Source organism: Pecten maximus, chromosome 5 (genome assembly GCF_902652985.1).
Source record: "Pecten maximus chromosome 5, xPecMax1.1, whole genome shotgun sequence".
Classification (NCBI taxonomy): domain Eukaryota; kingdom Metazoa; phylum Mollusca; class Bivalvia; order Pectinida; family Pectinidae; genus Pecten; species Pecten maximus.
Window position 1 is genome coordinate 11499234 of NC_047019.1, and position 21657 is coordinate 11520890.

Sequence of the window (21657 nt, forward strand, 5' to 3'; positions counted from 1 at the left end):
AATCTCAGTGAGCTCCCAAGATGGCGGCCGTCGCTCGCTTAAAAAAATAAAAGCTACTCATAATTTTCCTTGTTTAGAACCCAACAGATGTAAATATTGACATTTTTTTTCTTTAAATCTCCTCAAATGTGTGACCGTCTCGTTTTTAACAAAATGTACAATATGACGAATGAGGCATCATAGTTGCGCCATCTTGGATCTGAATGGTACGTTTCAGGAAACGAACCACAGGTACTAATACAGCGGATTCGTTCCGGTAAACCGGTACGAACCCGATAAAGGCACGCACAGTGTCTTCCATCTACCCTAGCGGCCTTCATTGGAAGTGGAATGCTTTATGCACCTCCACACGAAAGAACGCCAAGACATTCCACTACCAAAGTTTTAGATTCAGGCATGACAAAAAGCATTCACTACAGCTTTTATTCGAAGCTAACAAGTGGATAAAAACACCAAGTACGAAAATTACAGCTCAGCATAGAGAAGTTTTCAAAGCAAGCTAACGTTAGATTTTTTTTTTCGTGAGTCGTATATTAATGTCATACAGGTTATCAAAGCAGTTTTACGGATGTTATTTGAAATTGTCAAATATAAACTCCATATAAGAAAGTGGTCAAAAATGTCAAATGTCAACTCATTATCACCAATATTGATGTCACCATATATCTAACCTTTGCGGGTCATATCAAGGTTAAAAGGTTTTTAAGGGACATCAAGTACACCAACCTTATATCAGATTGTGACAGTCTATGCTACATACTGTATCAACATTCTCGTAAAACTTTTGTATTTTATTTTCTTCCAAAATGTTTTGTTTCTATCTCCGTGTATATTGAAGATGATTAGGTATTGGCATTGTCATGATCGGATAGGCCTGACGAAATCAGGGGAACCTACAGAATGGGCAAGATTGCGTTAAACGTTTTATTCTTTAGGGGAAGTGGTATCTTTAAAATTAAATGAACATTGATTTTACCCTATTTTTGTGCATTATTATCTTTTTTTTTAAACCTTATTTGATATTTAACGTATCGTTTCCTTGTAGGAGGGTGTGTGACAAAATATACATTATTCTTTAAAAATGATTTTAAATACGCACTTTATATCATTTTTATTCTCATTTATATTACTTTTTCCAGGAAATTGTAGCTAATTTAAATCCCATTTTTCACCATTCCAAGAATCACCAAATTCTAATTGCGTCGAACAGTGCACATTTGAGCGTTGTCACCATGTGGTGATATTAAATGGTAAGTAGTAATCAGTGGTAATGAATATTAAAAAAAAATAAAAACATGTCTAAGAAAATTTGCATTCGCATAAAAAATAAAAACAAAAATATTTTTTCGATTGTTGCTACAGTACCTACGTCATAGCTGTATATATTTAGTAGACCTCTTGCCGTAACTGTAAATAACCCTTGATTGTTTCACCTGGCTTAGCGGCCTACCTGACAGGTAAAAACCTCACAGGTGATCAATTCACATCTCGTTATTCAGTCATGACAGGCGAGAACTATAAAACGATTCATATCTAGTATACGAACAGGTCAGCTCTGATGTCATCACCCATGGCCACCGTCAGTTGTAAGACGAACGCTGATTGGTCAAGAACTCACATTTCCTTGTCAAGGATGTATAAAATAGCAGAGCTCCACATTTGACTTCAGACTTCATGTGCTTCCAATACAACTCAGCTAAAATGAAGGTAAGATTTTCGCCATGTAGTTTAGGATATTCTTTAAATATCTATGTTTTTTTATCTTAATGATTTATGGTAATTTCAGAAAGTTCAAGTAATATCATCGATACAATATTTGGAATTTCTTATTTATATTTACTGTAACTATTAAAAAACAACAAATCTAGACAAAGAAAAACATAGCCACTAGTGATTAACGCCTTTTCAATTAAGAATGCAATATCATGTTTGCTGAAAAACAAATCGATAGTTTAATTTGATTACCACCTCGCATTAAAATACTCTTCATCAAGATTATCAAAAATGGTATTTCTAAACCCTAATAATTAACGCTTATTATGTACGATACTTCCTCACAAAAACATCGTCTGTCTTTATTGATTTAATCACATAATGTTATGACAAAAGTATGATTTCTTTTATCGTGAATATTACACAAGCAATTCGATTTTTATATGTTGAAAATCGGTCAGTAACTACTATCGGTATGATGGTGATGAGCTTAACTCCTAAATTAGTAGTGAAAACAATTAACTCCTAAATTAGTAGGGAAAACAATTAACTCCTTAATAATTAGTGAAAACAATTAACTCCTAAATTACAGTAGTAAAAACAAAATGTAATGTAGTTTTTAGTTCTCTTGTTTATTAATTGTTGAGACTGAAACATTCTAATCTAGATTAAAACAAGGCTAACAAGTTAGTGATGAATGTATCGTCAGCGTAACTTGATCATTCCCTAAATTAAATTTACCTGTATACTGTTTTCTATAATGCGCGGATCTGTTGTGTATCATTATCATTTTAGATCATCGTTACTCTAGTTTGCTTTGCTTTGCGATGAAGTAGTCATATCACTCGAAAGTGTCCGCAGGTACCTTGTAAATACTAGAACAGAGTTGTAATCAATGGATTGGTCTTATTTGTGCTCTGTTTAGCTTATTTGGTCAGATTTCTGTTGTGTTTTACTTGACAGAATGTTGTCCAGTAATAGGCGCTGTATTTAAGTCATGTTTCTTGACGCATGTAACAAGAGGCCAAATACAACGAGGCTCTCGACTGGAAGAAAGTTTCTTACTCTTTATTCGCTTAGTATATTTTCTTCGTATTATTTGGATTTGCGATACATTTTCTCACTCATAACTCGAAATGGTCTTTGGCCTGGCCTTAATTTCTTGTCATATCATGACCACCTAGCCTCAAAGTATCTACTTATGCAAAATATCGTTGATAGCAACTAGAGGTCCTACAATGACACTCTCCGTTTGATCAAATAGTTGTGAGTTGTATATTGATATTATAACAAAATTAATATGATGAATCTCCGCCACTGATTAAATGATTAAAATCAATTTGCTAGAGACCAACGAGGCCTTTTGCATCTTGTTAAATTAACTGATTCAATTTGAGTGTTGTTTCTCTGAAAACTTGATAAATATTTGTCACGTGATTATAGGTCCTATAACTTAAAGAAATGCAAAGGTTTCCATTTTTTAATTATAAGAACCTATAGAAAGCAAAAACAACTGGGAAATAAATAAAGAAATGATTTAATAACTAATTAAATAAACACATAGATAAATAAAGAAATTAACTTTTTCTTGCTTCTTCCTCAGGTAGTGCTGGTCATTTCCGCCCTGCTGGTGGTGGTTCTTGGACAAGAGGAAATCTTAAACGCCCCAGGAATCATAGAGCCTGACATACAACAATGCGAGAAAGAACTATATAGATACCAAACGTGGGATGATGGGATTATGTTCCCCTTGGGCGTAGTTGCTCACATTCATAAATAGTAAGTATATTGTATATTAAAGCATGCTATTCATGATCGACAGAAAAAAGAATAGTATGTTTTATATATTACCAAATCTAGATACAATTTATACTAACACCACCCTCCTAACAACACCCTCCTAAAAATGAAGATCATCTTTTTATCTTTTGAATCTGAAGTGATAGAATGATTAATTTCATCTGGAAAAAAAATCTATCGCGGCCGCCTCATTTATTTGTAGGTAGTTTTGGTCTCATATATGCGATCATTTTGGAAGCTATTTTTATGGTTTCCAATTTTTGTATCGTTGATGCCATTTTTATTCTCAGAAGCAATTAGAAAAATTGTTTTTATTTTGTTATTCTTATTTTCAAAATGAGACATATTTCCACGTAATGTGGAAAACACAAAACTAAACATAATTCTTTATAATTGGTCAATATGATATGATCCTGTTATGTATAAAGCTTCACGTATATGATGAAACTCGATGTTGTGCATTTCACTCTTGGTTGTCTAAAATGTCCATGACCATAACAAACATTTTCAAATAGTAGCGTCATTTGATTAACGATTTAATGTATTTAAAAGCATCTGTTGTTTTTATAAGTATATTGAGTATAATGTTTGACACCTGATTACAGCTACAAAAAAGAAATCGACAGATCATTCACCATGGATAAGCATCAGCTTCTCCTTCAAAAGATGGACAACTATTCCAACTACCAAAATTTCGTTCCGGACTTTAGAGGAGAAGGGTAAGTTCGACTCCACTGAAAGTTAAATTAGTTATCTTTTGTATACATGTTTGTTTGAAATTAAAATGAAAAAAAGTCAAAATTGAGTTTAATTCCTACGTGATGACGTATAACTCCAATGACACCTTGCAGTTCATTGTCGGTATGATATTATTATTTTGCTATATGAATCTAGGTTGACTACGGGTTAGGTCCCATTTTTAAATTTGTCAAGTCTTTTTTTTTTTTTTTTTTTTTAAGTTTGAATTTTTCAAGTCTTGACATTGAACAGGATTGATGTAGTATCTACAGAGTTACCTTACACATAGTATCTAATTCTTGGTTGTTTTCGTTAATTCTATAACATCAAACGCGGTAGTATTGCTCCTATCAATCAATGTATTCGATACTTAGCTGTGTTACTTCTCTATATATCAAATCTTTCAGGGATTTATGTGATCGATGATTATTTGAATACAACATGAACAAGTTAAATGAAATTTTACTGCAGCAGAAGACTGCAGCCAAGCAACATGCAAAGTAATGAAATGAAAATAATTACAGTTGACCGTTGATTAAAAATCATTAAAATAGAATTAAAAACAAAACTTAATTCTTTTAAACATATCCACCATATTTGTGTGACTGTTGTTTTTTGTAATAATATCGCCTTCTGATTATTTCGATAAAAAATCGAGTATCGTTTGAAAAAAAATATGATTTGCATTACAGAGGTTTCGAAGACTGCAAAGACTTGTGTCCATCAATAAGCGTCAATGTGGGTGCTGTGGCGGTTAATAACGTCACTTACGGCATAAATGGCGAACCTGAATTTGGAATCTGTCTCGTTGTCTATCCCGAGTTCCAAAACTTCCGATACCAATCATGCGAGTAAGTATCTATTCATTCATGATTTATTTTCGGTAGTAACGTTTGACTTAAGACTGTTTTGTTATGCTATTGAAATCGACAACATTTTAACATTTTAAAAGGTTATAAAGAAAATAAACAGTACCACAATCCTTTTATGGCACCGGTAGATCATCAGATGAATACAAATGCAATTTCATTTTCCTTTGAATTTCAGGACTCAGCTTGCTTTAAACGTTCCTTGGACAAATGACTTTCAAATGAAATATGCTTGCGTCCCTGATGGATTCATCAAAAGGAAACTGATTGTCTATTGTCCCACTGCCCCGATGGGACAGTGTCGGGAAGTAGAGGTCTCTGTCCCTATGGCGTGCAGTCCAAAGTTAGCTAAATGTACATTCACTGATGCATATGTTAAAAGGAGGAACAATGAAATAGCACTGAAGGCGAGAGCAAACGCGAAAAAAGGAAACAAGTTCTTCTCAAAGTTTTTGAGAATATAGAAACAGATGTATGATTATCACAAGATTGAAGAACTGGTTTTAAAACTACCAACAATATCCTTGATGCTATTTAAATGTGTATATAGTATTGCCGTATGAGTGTTAATAAGTTAATAAGTACAAATTAGCATTGTATATACCATCAGATATATCATCTGTTACTTTTTTGCATATTCAATATAATCTGTTTATGTAATATTATCAACTCTGGTGTTTATTTACTGTGTGTTGACATTTCTGTAATTATGTGTTTACTTGTGATCGATATTTGTGATTTAAATGTGACTTGTGTTTTTACCTACCCAACGACGTGATATCCGACAGTGGAAAGTGCAATAAAATGTTTCCTGATATACCAGCTTTTGGGTTGTGTTATTTAGATATTTATTCCGGAGCCTTGAACCATTTGCTAAACTTCAAGTATTGGAGGTAACAGAGTGGGAAATGAATTTCTAATTCGAGTAACGTACGATCCACGAGTGATCAGAATTCGACATAATGGGGTTTACTGTATAAATATGTACATTGAGGCTTTATTTTGTGTAATACGATAAACTCTTTATCGAAAAAGGTATTGAAGAAAATTTACTTAAAGAATAATAATTATTGATCTTTGTAGTCTTTTTTTTATGAACACAACAAGAATTATGAAATCTACTATGTACTATATGAAAACATAGAGAAATGTCGGGTCTGGAAACATACTCGCTTTTCACCTTGGAAATACATAAAGTCCTCTCCCTTTTTCATCTCGACTAACAGGAAATAAAAATCAGTTTATGTACGTCTTATTGCATTGTGTGGACACAATAATGTTTACAGATTTAGGAATTTTCAAGCAACATCATTAGCGGTCTACATAATATTTAATATCACGCAAGTTATTAAACTCAAACAATTCCTCAAATTTTCTACAAAATTTGTTAGTTTACTAAACACCCTTAGCCACCCTTCATCAATCAAAATATCCGTACTGTCTCTCCCAAGTTTATTATCTCGTACAATACTAAAGCGACATTGAGACAATTCCAGATTTCCTATGCGACTCTACCCGAAACAATATCCTAGGCGACCTTGAGAGCCTATTTCCTGAAATGATATCCTAATCTAATTCCCCCGAAACAATATCCAAAACGACTTAACCTGAAATGTATCTTAAGCGACCTTGAGAGCCTATTACCTGGAACAATATCCTAAGCGATCTTTAAAGCCTTCTACCTGAAACCATATGCAACCTTACCTAAAAGAATAACCCGAGCCGCCTTCAGAACCTTTTACCTGAAACAATATCATAAGTGACTCTACCAGAAATAATATACTAAACGACTTTACCAGAAACAATATCCTTAGCGACTTTGATAACCTATTACCTGAATTTATATCCGAAGCGACCTTACCTGAAACGATATCCCAAGCGACCTTGAGAGTCTATTACCTGAAAGAATATACTAAGCGAGCTTCCCTTAAAAAATGTCCTAAGCGACTTTGAGAACTGTTGCCTGAAACGATATCCTAAGCGGCATTGAGTCCCTATTACCTGAAACAATATCCTAAGCGGCATTGAGCCCCTATTACCTGAAACAATATCCTGAACGGCCTTGAGAACCTATAACATTCGACCTAAACAATTTTTTCAAGAAACCCGAATTGAATGAGACCAGTAAATGTAAATTCGAAACAGATACAGTATATGCCCATTCATGAATATAAAACTGCAGCATACAGCTATTACCTGAACGTCTTTCTTTGAATAATCAGTGAGGCTTTAGGATCAAATACTGAAATAAAAAATGGAAGCGTGAACAATCGAAAAGGCCTGAATAAATTCTGAAATATAGCAGGCTTGTTGCATTATCCCTATTATGAAAACATGTTTATATCATTAATTAGTCAGAAATATATATTTTCCTCATACTAAAACAGCTTTAAAAAAAAGAAGGGTTTGACAAAGGTTAAATATAAGTGAATATCCCAGTGAGTGTTGTAGGTGATTGGAACAGTCTGTCAAAAGCAGTGTTCAACTTATCAGTTATCTCATCCGTAAGAGATCTGAAAAATATCTGCCCGATTTGTTTCTAGGATTACTCATAGATCAACGCATATATAAACACAGCTCCATTGTAGCTAGAGACAGTGACGTCTAGATACACAAGGCTCCACTGTAGCTGGAGACAGTGACGTCTAGATACACAAGGATCCACTGTAGCTGGAGACAGTGACGTCGAGATAAACAAGGCTTCACTGTAGCTGGAGACAGTGACGTCTAGATAAACAAGGCTGGACTGTAGCTAGAGACAGTGACGTCTAGATACACAAGGATCCACTGTAGCTGGACAGAGTGACGTCTAGATAAACAAGGCTTCATTGTAGCTGGAGACAGTGACGTCTAGATACACAAGGATCCACTGTAGCTGACAGTGACGTCTAGATAAACAAGGCTTCACTGTAGCTGGAGACAGTGACGTCGAGATAAACAAGACTCGACTGTAGCTGGAGACAGTGACGTCTAGATAAACAAGGCTTCACTGTAGCTGGAGACAGTGACGTCTAGATAAACAAGGCTTCACTGTAGCTGGAGATAGTGACGTCTAGATAAATAAGGCTCCACGGTAGGTGACAGTGACGTCTAGATAAACAAGGCTTCACTGTAGGTGACAGTGACGTCTAGATAAACAAGGCTTCACTGCAGCTGGAGATAGTGACGTCTAGATAAACAAGGCTTCACTGCAGCTGGCGATAGTGACGTCTAGATAAATAAGGCTCCACTGTAGCTGGAGACATTGACGTCTAGATAAACAAGACTCGACTGTAGCTGGAGACAGTGACGTCTAGATTCTCAAGGATCCACTGTAGCTGACAGTGACGTCTAGATAAACAAGGCTTCAGTGTAGCTGGACAGAGTGACGTCTAGATAAACAAGGCTTCACTACAGCTGGAGTTAGTGACGTCTTGATAAATAAGGCTCCACTGTAGCTGGAGACAGTGACGTCTAGATAAACAAGACTGTACTGTAGCTGGAGACAGTGACGTCTAGATACACAAGGATCCACTCTAGCTGACAGTGACGTCTAGATAAACAAGGCTTCACTGTAGCTGGAGACAGTGACGTCTAGATAAACAAGGCTTCACTGTAGCTGGAGACAGTGACGTCTAGATACACAAGGATCCACTGTAGCTGACAGTGACGTCTAGATAAACAAGGCTTCCCTGCAGCTGGAGATAGTGACGTCTAGATAAATAAGGAAATTTAGTTTTGCCTACAGCGCAAAATGGAAGCCCACAGAAAAGGTAAGATAGCGGAAAAACTTAATTTACAACATATGTCCAAACAAGATTAATTCTGTCTTTGGGATAGAGATATTTAATTTTAAATAGGTTTCAGAAAAAAAATTGTGTAGAGAATTGTGCCATTTTGGGTCAAATATCATAACATTTTGCAATTTTTGAGAATTTTTTAAGCTGTTACCATGGTATTCACAGCTCTAAAAATCACAGAAAATATCAGTTTACTTATCCTTCAGAGCTCTATTAAAATTACAAATGTTGTACAGATTTCAAATATATATACTTTATTAGAGGTTATATGTAAGGTTAACTGGCAATGTTTACATATCTAAAACATGTGCCATATTTTTCAGAATTTGGCATTTTTACTGTACACTGCTACCTAGATACACAAGGATCCACTGTAGCTGACAGTGACGTCTAGATAAACAAGGCTTCATTGTAGCTAGAGACAGTGACGTCTAGATAAACAACGCTCTGCTGTAGGTGGGGACAGTGACGTCCACATACACAAGGCTCCACTGTTGCTAGAGAGTAGTTTTTTCCCTGGGTACTCCGGCTAATCTCACACTCCAAAACCAGGCACGTCCTTAAATGACCCTGGTTATTGATAGGACGTTAAACAAAATAAACCTTAATTCAGATGAAATTGCCTTGAAGCGTGAACTTTAAAAGTCGTTTGATAAAATCACATATGAAATGAAAACTCGTTACACTTATCTATGAATATTTTAAGATATATTGTGCTAAATTCTTGTTACAAATATCATATTGTTATTATTTTGTTAAACAAGAGAATACCTCATTTATATTCAGTCATTAATACAATCAATTTACGAGATCATTAAAGTGGATTTCATTCAAAAACCAGTATAGTTTCATTCATCAACAGTGGACTTAATTAATGAGATAATTAAAGTTGAATAGTGGATTTCATTACTAAATAATCATCTTTTCTTTGTTTTCATGGTAAATACTCAAATGTGATTGGTCGAAAAATTCTTTTCATTCTTCTATGAAAGAACTCCCGAGAATGGCGCGAAAATGTGACGTCACAATACGAAAATTGACGTTGCGTATTGATTTGAGTAGAATTGTACATAAAACATTTTTTAAAAACAAATTTTGTTTGCACACTTGACGCGGATTCATACAGTTTCAAACAAAATTTGTTTCATACCCCGATGAAACTAAAAAAAAAATGACATCAAGGTCATTAGCATCACTGAGGAGTCCTAGAAGGACTAAGCATCTGTATGATGCAGGCTAATTTAAGTGTGTCACTACTCAACCTGGCGCTGCTAATTCTGTACAATTCTTTGACCACTGGACAGACAGGATGTTAGGGTATTGCTTACATTGGTAATGTTTTCATATACTCAAATTTATATCAGCGTATATTTCGTATAATTTTAGCGCCATACATATTCTCTATTTTCTACTTGATTGAATTGGTTTATATAAACTTCCACGTTATATATAACTTTTGTACACTGTATGATGGACAGTCCTCGACATCAATTATCCTAGCTTCTTTCTTTACTGTCGACTTTGATGTATAATGCCAATTTACCATCTATAATCCTCATGCTCTAACCACAGTTTGAAATATTGTTATATTCAACACGATATATCAAGGAGGCGTCGGGGAAAATCCTCCTTTTTAACTTTTTAACTGACAGATTGGTTATGTCTATCATAATACTCTATCACATAGTTTTTCTACCAAATCAAACAGTACAGTCCCCTAAGTTAGACTTTGGAATGAGTTCAGTAACTATTTAGTGCTGTACATGGAAATGCGTTAATATCTTTTATGTTCTTTATACAGCCTTAATTTGAAACATTGTAAAGAAAGTTAAAAGATGTAAGTATCGGTATTAATCTTTAATAGTCCTTCATGTGCGAAATACGTGCAAAAGCTTATGTCCATATCTAAACCCGTTGTTTGGCTCAATATGTTTTATATTCAGTTTGTTTGACTGCTGAATTGTTGAGTTTAGCCTGTTTGGCTGATGAATTGTTGTGTACAGCCTGTTTGACTGTTGAATTGTTGTATTCAGCCTGTTTGACTACTGAATTGTTGTGTTCAGTCTGTTTGACTGTTGAATTGTTGTGTTCAGTCTATTTGATTGCTGAATTGTTGTGTTCAGTTTGTTTGACTGTTGAATTGTTGTGTTTAGCCTGTTCGACTGATGAATTGTTGTGTACAGCCTGTTTGGCTGTTGAATTGTTGTATTCAGCCTGTTTGACTGCTGAATTGTTGTGTTCAGTCTGTTTGGCTGTTAAATTGTTGTGTTTAGCCTGTTTGATTGCTGAATTGTTGTGTTCAGTCTGTTTGACTGTTGAATTGTTGTGTTCAGTCTGTTTGACTGTTGAATTGTTGTGTTCAGTCCGCTTGACTGTTGAATTGTCGTGTTCAGTCTGTTTGACTGTTGAATTGTTGTGTTCAGTCTGTTTGACTGTTGAATTGTTGTGTTCAGTCCGCTTGACTGTTGAATTGTCGTGTTCAGTTTGTTCTGTTGAATTGTTGTGTTCAGTTTGTTCTGTTGAATTGTTGTGTTCAGTCTATTTGATTGCTGAATTGTTGTGTTCAGTTTGTTTGACTGTTGAATTGTTGTGTTCAGTCTGTTTGACTGCTGAATTGTTGTGTTCAGTCCGCTTGACTATTGAATTGTCGTGTTCAGTTTGTTCTGTTGAATTGTTGTGTTCAGTTTGTTCTGTTGAATTGTTGTGTTCAGTCTATTTGATTGCTGAATTGTTGTGTTCAGTTTGTTTGACTGTTGAAGTGTTGTGTTCAGTCTGTTTGACTGCTGAATTGTTGTGTTCAGTCTGTTTGACTGTTGAATTTTTGTGTTTAGCCTGTTTGACTGCTGAATTGTTGTGTTCAGTCTGTTTGGCTGTTACATTGTTGTGTTTAGCCTGTTTGATTGCTGAATTGTTGTGTTCAGTCTGTTTGACTGTTGAATTGTTGTGTTCAGTCTGTTTGACTGCTGAATTGTTGTGTTTAGCCTGCTTGACTGTTGAATTGTTGTGTTCAGTCTATTTGATTGCTGAATTGTTGTGTTCAGTCTATTTGATTGCTGAATTGTTGTGTTCAGTCTGTTTGACTGTTGAATTGTTGTGTTCAGTTTGTTTGACTGTTGAATTGTTGTGTTCAGTTTGTTCTGTTGAATTGTTGTGTTCAGTCTATTTGACTGCTGAATTGTTGTGTTCAGTCTGTTTGACTACTGAATTGTTGTGGTCAGCCTGTTTTACTGCAGAATTGTTGTGTTCAGTCTGTTTGGCTGTTGAATTGTTGTGTTTAGTTTGTTTGACTGCTGAATTTTTGTGTTTAGCCTGATTGACTGCTGAATTGTTGTGTTCAGTCTGTTTGGCTGGTGAATTGTTGTGTTTAGCCTGTTTGACTGTTGAATTGTTGTGTTCAGTTTGCGTGGCTGCTGATCTGTTGTGTTCAGTTGTTTGACTTCTGAACTGTTGTGTTCAGTCTGTTTGTCCTATCCGATATGTAACACAATATAAAGAATACTGGCATGGAAATAAAACCTTTATTATAACGCCATAAGCCAAAAACCAAAACACCGTTTCATTGAAATAGCATGACCGTGGTAGGCGTATCTCCTGATTCTTTATGCAGACACTGGAATGGGCTTGTGGTGCTACTTTGTGTATTGCAATCGATACCTAGCGTTACAGGGAACATTAAGTGCAATTAAAATGACGTTGGTGTACAACGCGGCCTGCTGACATATATCATATTCTCCCTCTAAAAAAAAACCCCCCACTTAACTAACAAGCCAAGCATAAGGCAGTGTCGAGGAAAACTTTTAGAAGAAGAAAGGTATTTAGACAGAACATATCCAAAAACATCATGAAATATGGGCAACAGGTGCAAATTTAAGTCTTAATTGATGTTACATAATTATTTGAAAATGAATTGTTTGTACAGAGATTGCATTGGACTATCAAATGTGCAGACAGCGATCAAATTTAGAGCAGATCAAAATTCCAATTGATATCATTACTGAACCTGTAACTTCAGGTTTATGAGTATATGTCAGTAAATAACTGTGGCCCAAAACCCCTGTATCCAAAAACAGAATGTTTTCTATTCATGTGATCAAATAACGATTCATAGAATAGCAACCATCCCTACATTGGGTCTGATAGTTCAGAGGACTATAGATTTTGATATTCAGATCAATTTTTCATAAAAATGAATTTTTTTTTATATAATTCTTAAATTTATCTTTATTTGTTTTAATTGTGTAAACACAAGGTAAGTGATGGAGATTAAGGTAATTTAAACAAAACAAATACTAACATCAATTATTTTGACTGACAAGTAGTGCTGAAGAAGTAAGCGATGATGGAGTGATGGAGATTCTGCGAGGTGTAGATGAGTTGGTTAGTTGATGTATCAGGAGAATGACATTTTCTTTATATCTGTTTACGGTAAGACTAATGTATGCATACAGCGACCACACAGGTAAAAATGTTTAAATTTGCGCTTCAGTATAACTATGTAAACCAAGCACGCTCCGATTCGCGATATTTAAGCAATGAACATTGGTGTTAATGTTGTTATAGTCGATATGGCAGCAAGATGTATGGTGGGCAAATGGCATGGGAACCCGTTAGGGTGTCCATGCTACATTTGCCAACCATACATCTTGCTGCCATATCGATTATAACAACATTAAAACCACTGTTCAATACTTATATTTACATTGTCTTACCATTTTCGTCAACTTTGAAAAAAAACTAAACCAACACAAAAAAATCCCGCCTTTTTAATGTCACATGACCCACTGGATGTTATAGCCTGAGGCACTGGGTGTTATAGGCGTATGATGGCAACTGCCTCTTAGCATTGTATCAATGGGGAAATGCAGAGCAAATGTAAATATATTCCTATGAACCGAAAGGACAATGAATATACACGTGATATTGACGTAAATAAATTATACAAAACGTGTTTGACTCTCGCTTGGACGAAAAGTTGATGAAAACGTAATGTAAACAATTCATTTCACAGTAATTGCAAAATAAGAAACATTTATGTATACAAATTTATAATACCACTGGTAATTACGCGGATAGAAGTGAGCGAGCGATCTTGCTTTGGGAAGGAAAGTGCGATGAATTTTTTACCATTGTTTCATTATTTAGTTTTTGTTTGTCTACCCCCAACTGTCCTCAATCTCTAAGCACTGTGAACTCCAAAATGTCAAGAATCCTTCGAGGATTATCGATCAAATCGGAGTCAGTGGCACCAAACTGAAACCGACAATTCATATTAACAACGCAGTTGACAACCAATAGTTTACATCTCACTGGACACTTTAGAGGTCAGTATCTAAAGTTGGTTTCTCCAATTTCCAAACTAGGTAGACGAAAACATGTTTTCTAAGACTTCATTACTAATTCATCAAAAGTATTCAACATTTGTCGGCATTGTGACGTAATATTCACAGATGTGTCATGTATCACTAAGTGCTACTTAACTGCCTTTTAGCCAAGAAGAATCTAACAGAGGAAATGATTTACGCTAATTCTTAGAATAATAAAACCCATGTACGTTAGCTGTTGTGCACGGACTGTATTCAAAAGAATACAGGAGAGTGCGAATGAGTGTTTCATGTCGCATCAAAGGGCCACGAATTCAACATTCCAGAGACTCTTGGAAAGGATTGTTTTCTGTTTGTAACTATATTTCTGCCTACGGTCAGGCGTTTGAATGTGAATATAATCTCGGTTTCGAAAAATTGAGAAGCAGGCCTACTAGAAAACAGAAAATATCACAACATTAAATTTCGGGTAACTTTTTATATCCTATAACCTATTAAAACTCGATTTTTAAGGTTTTAGAATGTAAAGGAATGTTAGAAATAAAATGAAAGAAATTGATTCTTTTAAGAAAAACCAGAAAGATGCAAACAACTTTTTATCAATCAAAATTCTTTAATTTTTATGTACATATACAAATATACAAATTATATAGAGGATGTTGTATGGTTCCCGTTGGCTATAACACATGTTTAACGAGTATGACAGAATAGACTTTTTGTAACGTTACTGCACGCCAAATTAACCGCGCCATTTTGAAAGGACTGATCAACGCAATTTAAGCGTTTCTTGCTGTTATCAGAGAATCTGTACATGAAAAGCTAATGTAAAAGTGAGGATTTGTCAAAAATTAGTCAGAATATTTCACAAATACAGCAAAATAGCCCATTCATACATAATCGCCTCGATTGGAAACATCGGTAAGTTTCAATGTATGAGTGTTCGCTCTGATTGGTCAAAAACTATTTTTTTTTTAATTTTTACTGCTCATCGCTGCAGTGAAAACGTAAGTTTTATCAATTAGATATTTTTTTATTTCACTAGCAAAAAGAAAATAAAGCTATATATCTAATAGAGTTATGAAAGTTTAAAGTATTGGGAATATATTGTGAAGGTACCGATTCTAACATATGGAATATTTACATCTCTCCCTTTTTCATCTACGTAAACTCTGAATGCGAATAAATTAGCGTATATGCAGTGTTGAAAGACACAGCAGATTAATAAGCGCGGGAATTGGGAACACATTTGTGACGTCGTCTATCTGTGACGTTACCGGAACGTCAATTGGACGGCGCCATTTTGAAAGGACTGACCAACGCAATTTTAGCGTTTTTTCCTGTTACCCGATGATCTCTGCACAGAAAGCTAACGTCACGTGATTATTCTGACAAAAACTAAACTGAATATTGCGGAAATGGGAGCATATTTAACTTCTCCACGAGGTGAGCTAACAACAAATGGCTGAAGCGTACCGTTTCTAGAGAACTTTTGATAATATTAAAAACGTAATAGGTCTTAATTAAACAAACATATTGAGATGTTTCATTCAATTTTGTTCATAATAATTGATATCTTTACGTAGATTCACTGGAACTATATTATCTTAGCAACCACGGCTGTCGTAGTTACCAACGCCGCAAAACATCCAGCATTTTGTTTTCTTCGAACTGTATTTAAACGATTTGTTTGATGTAGATACATGTGTATAAGGATTGTATCTCATTTTGACTGCGTATACGGTAGTATGCCCGAAGTTGGCAACGTACATACCCTACGGCTAACGCTAACGCGCCAACCATAGGGTATGTTCGTTGCCAACTGCGGACATACAACCGTATACGCAGTCAAAATGAGGTACAACCCTAAAGTGTCGATCACTCTTAATCAAGACTGATCTTCGAAATTATCGGAAAAACGATAGAATGTTTTAAGATATTGATTTTCTAGAATTGTTCTCCTTATGAAGTCAATAACTGTAATCTCGGGCGAAGTTTTGCATTATCTGATGTGTAACGTAACCGTTGTCGAATTGCGACACACCCACACTATCGCTATTGTTTAAAACCAATCCGAATAAATTTATGCTATTTTCATTTCACTTAAACGAATTCTCGTCATTACATTAAGCTTACGAACACGACAATTCACAAATTTGGCATAAATTTGCAATACGGATGCAGAGGACGTTTCTCCTTCTAATGCACTTTGTCCTATTTCCACGTAAGTTTTAAATGTTCCTTTTGTCCACCAACATGTGTTGATATTTTCTCCGTTCAATGATGTATGTGTTGTCATTTGTATAACTCCACATAACCTTTCCATTTGCAATCTTTATCTAATATATAAAACATGATACAATATAATGCATAATTGGCAAGTTTATTAAGGATGAAAAGTACAAAATAGCATTGCATGTAATACCAACAACATCATGTATTTTAAAAAGTAAAAACAAAGGAAATATTACAAAATACAAGTTTTTTTTCAGACAATGGTGTTATTTACATTTGTACAATTAAACAACAAACAAAACAATTTACATTATACATACAAAAACATTAACATATTGCACCAGCCCAACGACGGTGGTTTAATGACACAAAATGAAACTATTGGCGAAAAAATAATTAATAATGTCAGGAATTTGCATCATTAAAGTCCATATATTTGGTGGTATCGGGGAGTATCACATAGAGCATGTGGATTTACTTTCGGAGTGTTCATAAGTCTCGATAGATAGGCCATATATGACCTTTACATGTTGCATCCCAGAGGTTTGGCTTTAATAGGAGTTACAGGCAATTCAAAGCGAGTACCAAGACCTGCCAGTAAATCAGCAAAAAGAATATCTGCGCTTTCGCAATGGAAGCATTTCCTGCAGCTACAAGTGGTTGGTACCCTTCTGGTTGTAAAAATGTATTCGTCAGCATCGGGACAATAAACCAACACGCGCTTCTCCACAAATCCGGATTGAATGCACCTAAACTCTTCACGTGCTCCGTAGTCCATTTGACATTTGTCATGTGTTTTTTCGACACTGGAAAAAGGAAGTATGCAACATGGTTATTCTATTATATACTTGAGGAAATGTTTGAAAACGGCCGCCCTGAAACACCTTTATCTTTTCGGATTATATTAGGATTTTTTTTTTTCATATTTTTGTTTAAACTAGAATACCAGTATTTATATATTACTTTATTATGATTTCAAAGCCAATGATAAAAGAAATTACGAAATCAGAATAAATTGCGTGAGCTTTTCATCAACGTGCTCATTTAAAAGGAAACCTAATAAATAAAGGACCTAATGCATGTTGATATTTATTCAACGTGACAATAAATGATAAAGTTTTGTCTACTTTACAATCAAACAATAAAATAAGTATAAAATATCTCAAATTATAAAACAATTATCAATAGTTAAAAACGTAATACTTACGGGTTCATACACCGGGCGTAGTACAACTCTTGTCGCATCCAGTCGGTATCAATAACTATACATTCAAATTGAGAAGATCGGCCTCCAAAGCTGAGATTTTCGAACACATTCCAAATAGGGATTTTTTCCATTCTACACAGCTCCTCAAACTTTATACGTCGATGTCTACAAGAAAAGCAATAGAGCGTTTATGTGAAGGATTATGAAGATTGGTTCAAAGGACCTATTGACGTGTGATAAAAAGAGACACTTTCGCGAAACCCAGGAACATTGTAATACCAGACATTAGATTAGATATCCTCATGCGATGGAAAAAAAGAGTTTGTGACTCCCACTCGGTAAAAGTTTTCATTAACAATATTGATTAAAAACAAAATTTTGAGACGTTTTAGCAAAAACGATCTTGATAATTGTATCGAGTAACATAAATAAAATAAGTGATAATGAAATTCGGAAATAGGTACAATGTCCTAACGCGAGATGATAATGAAAAGGAGTAATATTTCTAAAAGGAGAAAAAAAAAAGGTTTGTTGTGCCCTGAATTCGAAAAAAACAATGGAATGAAAATAATGCCATACCATAGTTAAAAAAATATGTTTTTTTTTTATTAAACATTATGTAAGGTTTTGAAATCGTCAACTACGAAGAAGTAAAACTGAACACAAATAACGAACCTTGTTGCCACTTTGGCAATCACCGGCTTAGGCTTAGGAATGTCCACGACACAGTCCTTCGTGTCATCAATGTAGGTAAATCCATCATATCGTCTTCTGTTGCTGTTCATACCAGTGATAAGTTCCTTGTTGATTTCCAAACTGATAAAAAAGCAATGAATATAACATTATCAATTAAGTTGGAGACGACACATAAATAATCTTTATTAAGTGAATAAATAATCAGTTTATTATATATTAAATTATCGTATATTTGTTTTTAAATACTTATGTTGTTTGGTAAAAACCTCTGCAGCTTATATATCAAACCTTACGCGCTTTTTTCTTTATCAGTTTGATTCGTTAATGCATATATGACTATTACGCAATATTTGAATACATGAAGTTTGTATCTGTAGCCGATATGTGACAGGAGACTAGCATTTATTTCCAATTAAGAATCTATCATTATTTTATGTCATTATTGACAAAGCATCCACAAAATTACAAGGAAACTTTGCTCTTGATTATCCCGATGATCTAATATTATGAGGAGATTAATCATTAAAAACACTTCTGAATTTCCTATTCATTGTTGAAATAGAATACGTATCAAATTTCCTTTATAACGTTTTCAGTGATATTTATCAGAATACCACTGCGTTTAAATCTTGTGGACTTTGATGGGAAAAACAAAAGTTTTAACTTATATCATTACTTCTATGGTTTTCAGACTCACACACCTTATTACACCAATTTAAGTTAGTTAATTAGATAAACTTTTAAAAATCTGTTCATCCAAACATAAATGCTTACGGATTAAATTTGTTGTTTTCGCAAATCCAGTCGCTGACAAAGGGTTTGTAGTTGTCACAATTTTTAACCAGTTCCAACCCCGCTGCAGGGGAAAGACTGGCTGCTAGGCCGAGAAGTACGAAGATGGCGAGCTGTAAAATAAAACAAAGTTCGCTTTTTATCTTGAAATAAACATCCAACAGCATTTTTAAAAATAAAAAAAAAGATATTATATTTGAACTGGATTATAATGATATTTTGATTCCGATAATTTTTCATTTTGTATATTACTGATTAAGTATAAACTGCTCATTTTCATTTGAGCGTGAAATTGCCTATCAGCATCGAATAAAACCAGCAACAAAAACAATTCATTTTGAAAATTAAAGAAATACAAAACAAACGTTACTTAAATGACATATACCTAGACTTTACGCTTTGATATAAACTCTATGGTAAATATTTGCTAACAGTGTACCTACCATACTACTGCTTACAGTTGCTCTGTGTAAAGATCACACTGAATGGAAAGTAAAATATCATTCTTTATATACACACAGTCGTAACGAGGAAATACTCGTCCGGACAACTCGATCTGTTCCATTCTTCATTTCTGACGTCTGCTTACAAACCGCCGTAGGCAAATCCCGTCATAGCTGCTTATTTAGATTGACAATTGCTATTCATGACGTCAGGGTTCGCTTGACTGCGGTTTATATTAATAGCGGTATTGTTTTAGAGACAGGATGATATTTTTAATGAAAAAAAAGATATTTACAAAATAATGTTTTGCGGTTTAGCGGTAATCCTTTAGAATACTGACATGCACATGTATTATATAATACATTATATCTGATATGGTGAGGGTTTGCGAGTAAAACAGAGATATGATTCTGGAAATGTGCACAGCATTTGTATTAAAATTGAAGTGGGGTTTTTTTTTACTAATTTTCAGCAAATAAACAGATTTTGTATACAAAGTAATTGACTTATGATGAGCTTTATGTATTTGCATACACCTGATATGCCCCATAATCACATATTTTTAACATATAAGTATTTATTTTAACATTGTAGTTTCACGTTTGTTTTGTCTGAAACATATAATTATATTCTATTTAAGAGATAATGTAGACTTCCAAAAATGATAGGTATATCAAATACGTCTAACATACAATAAGCATTCGATAAATGTTACTGTACCATAAATCCTTTTGTAAACTTAGACATGACCACAAGTGGAACAATGACTTGAGAGTGTATATATTTTGGTGTACCGTCTTTTGTGACATCGGTAGTATATATGGTCTGGCATTCAGAGCTGAGTTGTCCAAAAGCTTTAAGCTTGTTTCTAAATCCCTCACCAATGTATAATTTGCAATGGATATGTACACTTGTCTTGAATATAAATAAATATTGTTTAAACTAAAGTTTAACATCGATTTTAAAATCTCATAAAATCATTTTGGGTAAATCTAACTCTTCCGGTTCCACCTGCCTTTAGTATGGAATACACAGACAAAGGTTTTGAAGTAAAAGTAAAAAGAGACTTTCATTGATAAAGTGTTAAAGATAACCACCTATTGAATAATTGGGACCAGAAGATTATACTTATCCTTTCGTACCATAAGTTAAATATAATTAAGGATTTTGTCATGGTAAAATAAACAGTTTCGATATTTTGTATTTTTCAAACAATGTACACAATATCGAAATAATTTCTTTCTGTCTATCTCGGTAATGTTAGAAAAGAATTGTTTTGAATATCTTATTTTGTTCTATTGTCCTTTAGTTCCAGAAGGATATTTGATAAAATAATTTCTTAGTTTTCTCTTAAAATCGTAAGTTTTGAATACTTTATTTTATGGTTACTGTGACCTAGTGAGATAAACGTTAACTTAGGGGTATGTCAATATACCCCGGCTCTCATTAACTACTCTACGAATAGGGATTCCTCCTTCTGGATAAATTGGCTGATGTCGAGTCTACAACATGGCAGTATTGTAGTATATTGTAGCTGATGTGTAACCTACGGGTATCCGAAACAACCAGTATTCTGTGATGAAATCATTTTGTTTCCTTGATGGGGACTGTCTTTAGTTATAGACAGGTGTGTACAGGTGCGACTACAGATGTAAACTAGAATATTCTCTGTTCATTTTCCTGAAACTGCATATCATTCTATATCAACTGTATTTTTCATTTCGATAATGCACTCAAAAATAAGGGAAAATTATTTATTCGCGACAGCGAATCTTGTTTCAGTGACTCCTCATGAATGCTATTAAATACATGTTTTCGTATGTCAATGCTGGTGACAATATTTGTTATGCATGGAAAGCGGCGTTTCCAAAACATTTCAACTTGTTCACAATAGTATTGAAAATCTTTCCAATTTGACAGCATATTCCAAAGCTTTTAACCTTAAATACCTATCATAAAACATGAAGTGAATGTGTTTTTAGTGTTTACATGTACAATATTGATGACAAATAGAAAGAATAGCTGATTTTTTTTTATGACACCGTCATTATAGCTTTAGAGCGATG

General features: G+C 34.3%; 2 protein-coding genes across 2 annotated transcripts; one reads left to right on the forward strand and one right to left on the reverse strand.

The window, feature by feature from the left end:
- Nucleotides 1-1586: 1586 nt before the first annotated feature.
- On the forward strand, nucleotides 1587-5937 carry LOC117327148. The gene is made up of 5 exons (XM_033883999.1): nucleotides 1587-1707; nucleotides 3317-3492; nucleotides 4119-4232; nucleotides 4944-5102; nucleotides 5299-5937. The coding sequence occupies exons 1-5, from the start codon at nucleotides 1675-1677 to the stop codon at nucleotides 5582-5584; spliced, it is 768 nt and encodes a 255-aa protein (XP_033739890.1). The 5' UTR covers nucleotides 1587-1674; the 3' UTR covers nucleotides 5585-5937.
- Nucleotides 5938-16581: 10644 nt separating this feature from the next.
- Nucleotides 16582-19721, reverse strand: LOC117327149. Its single transcript, XM_033884000.1, has 5 exons — nucleotides 19591-19721; nucleotides 19130-19260; nucleotides 18335-18475; nucleotides 17660-17824; nucleotides 16582-17258 (listed from the first exon to the last, which is right to left on the reverse strand). The coding sequence occupies exons 1-5, from the start codon at nucleotides 19591-19593 to the stop codon at nucleotides 16976-16978; spliced, it is 723 nt and encodes a 240-aa protein (XP_033739891.1). The 5' UTR covers nucleotides 19594-19721; the 3' UTR covers nucleotides 16582-16975.
- Between the last annotated feature and the right edge of the window lie 1936 nt (nucleotides 19722-21657).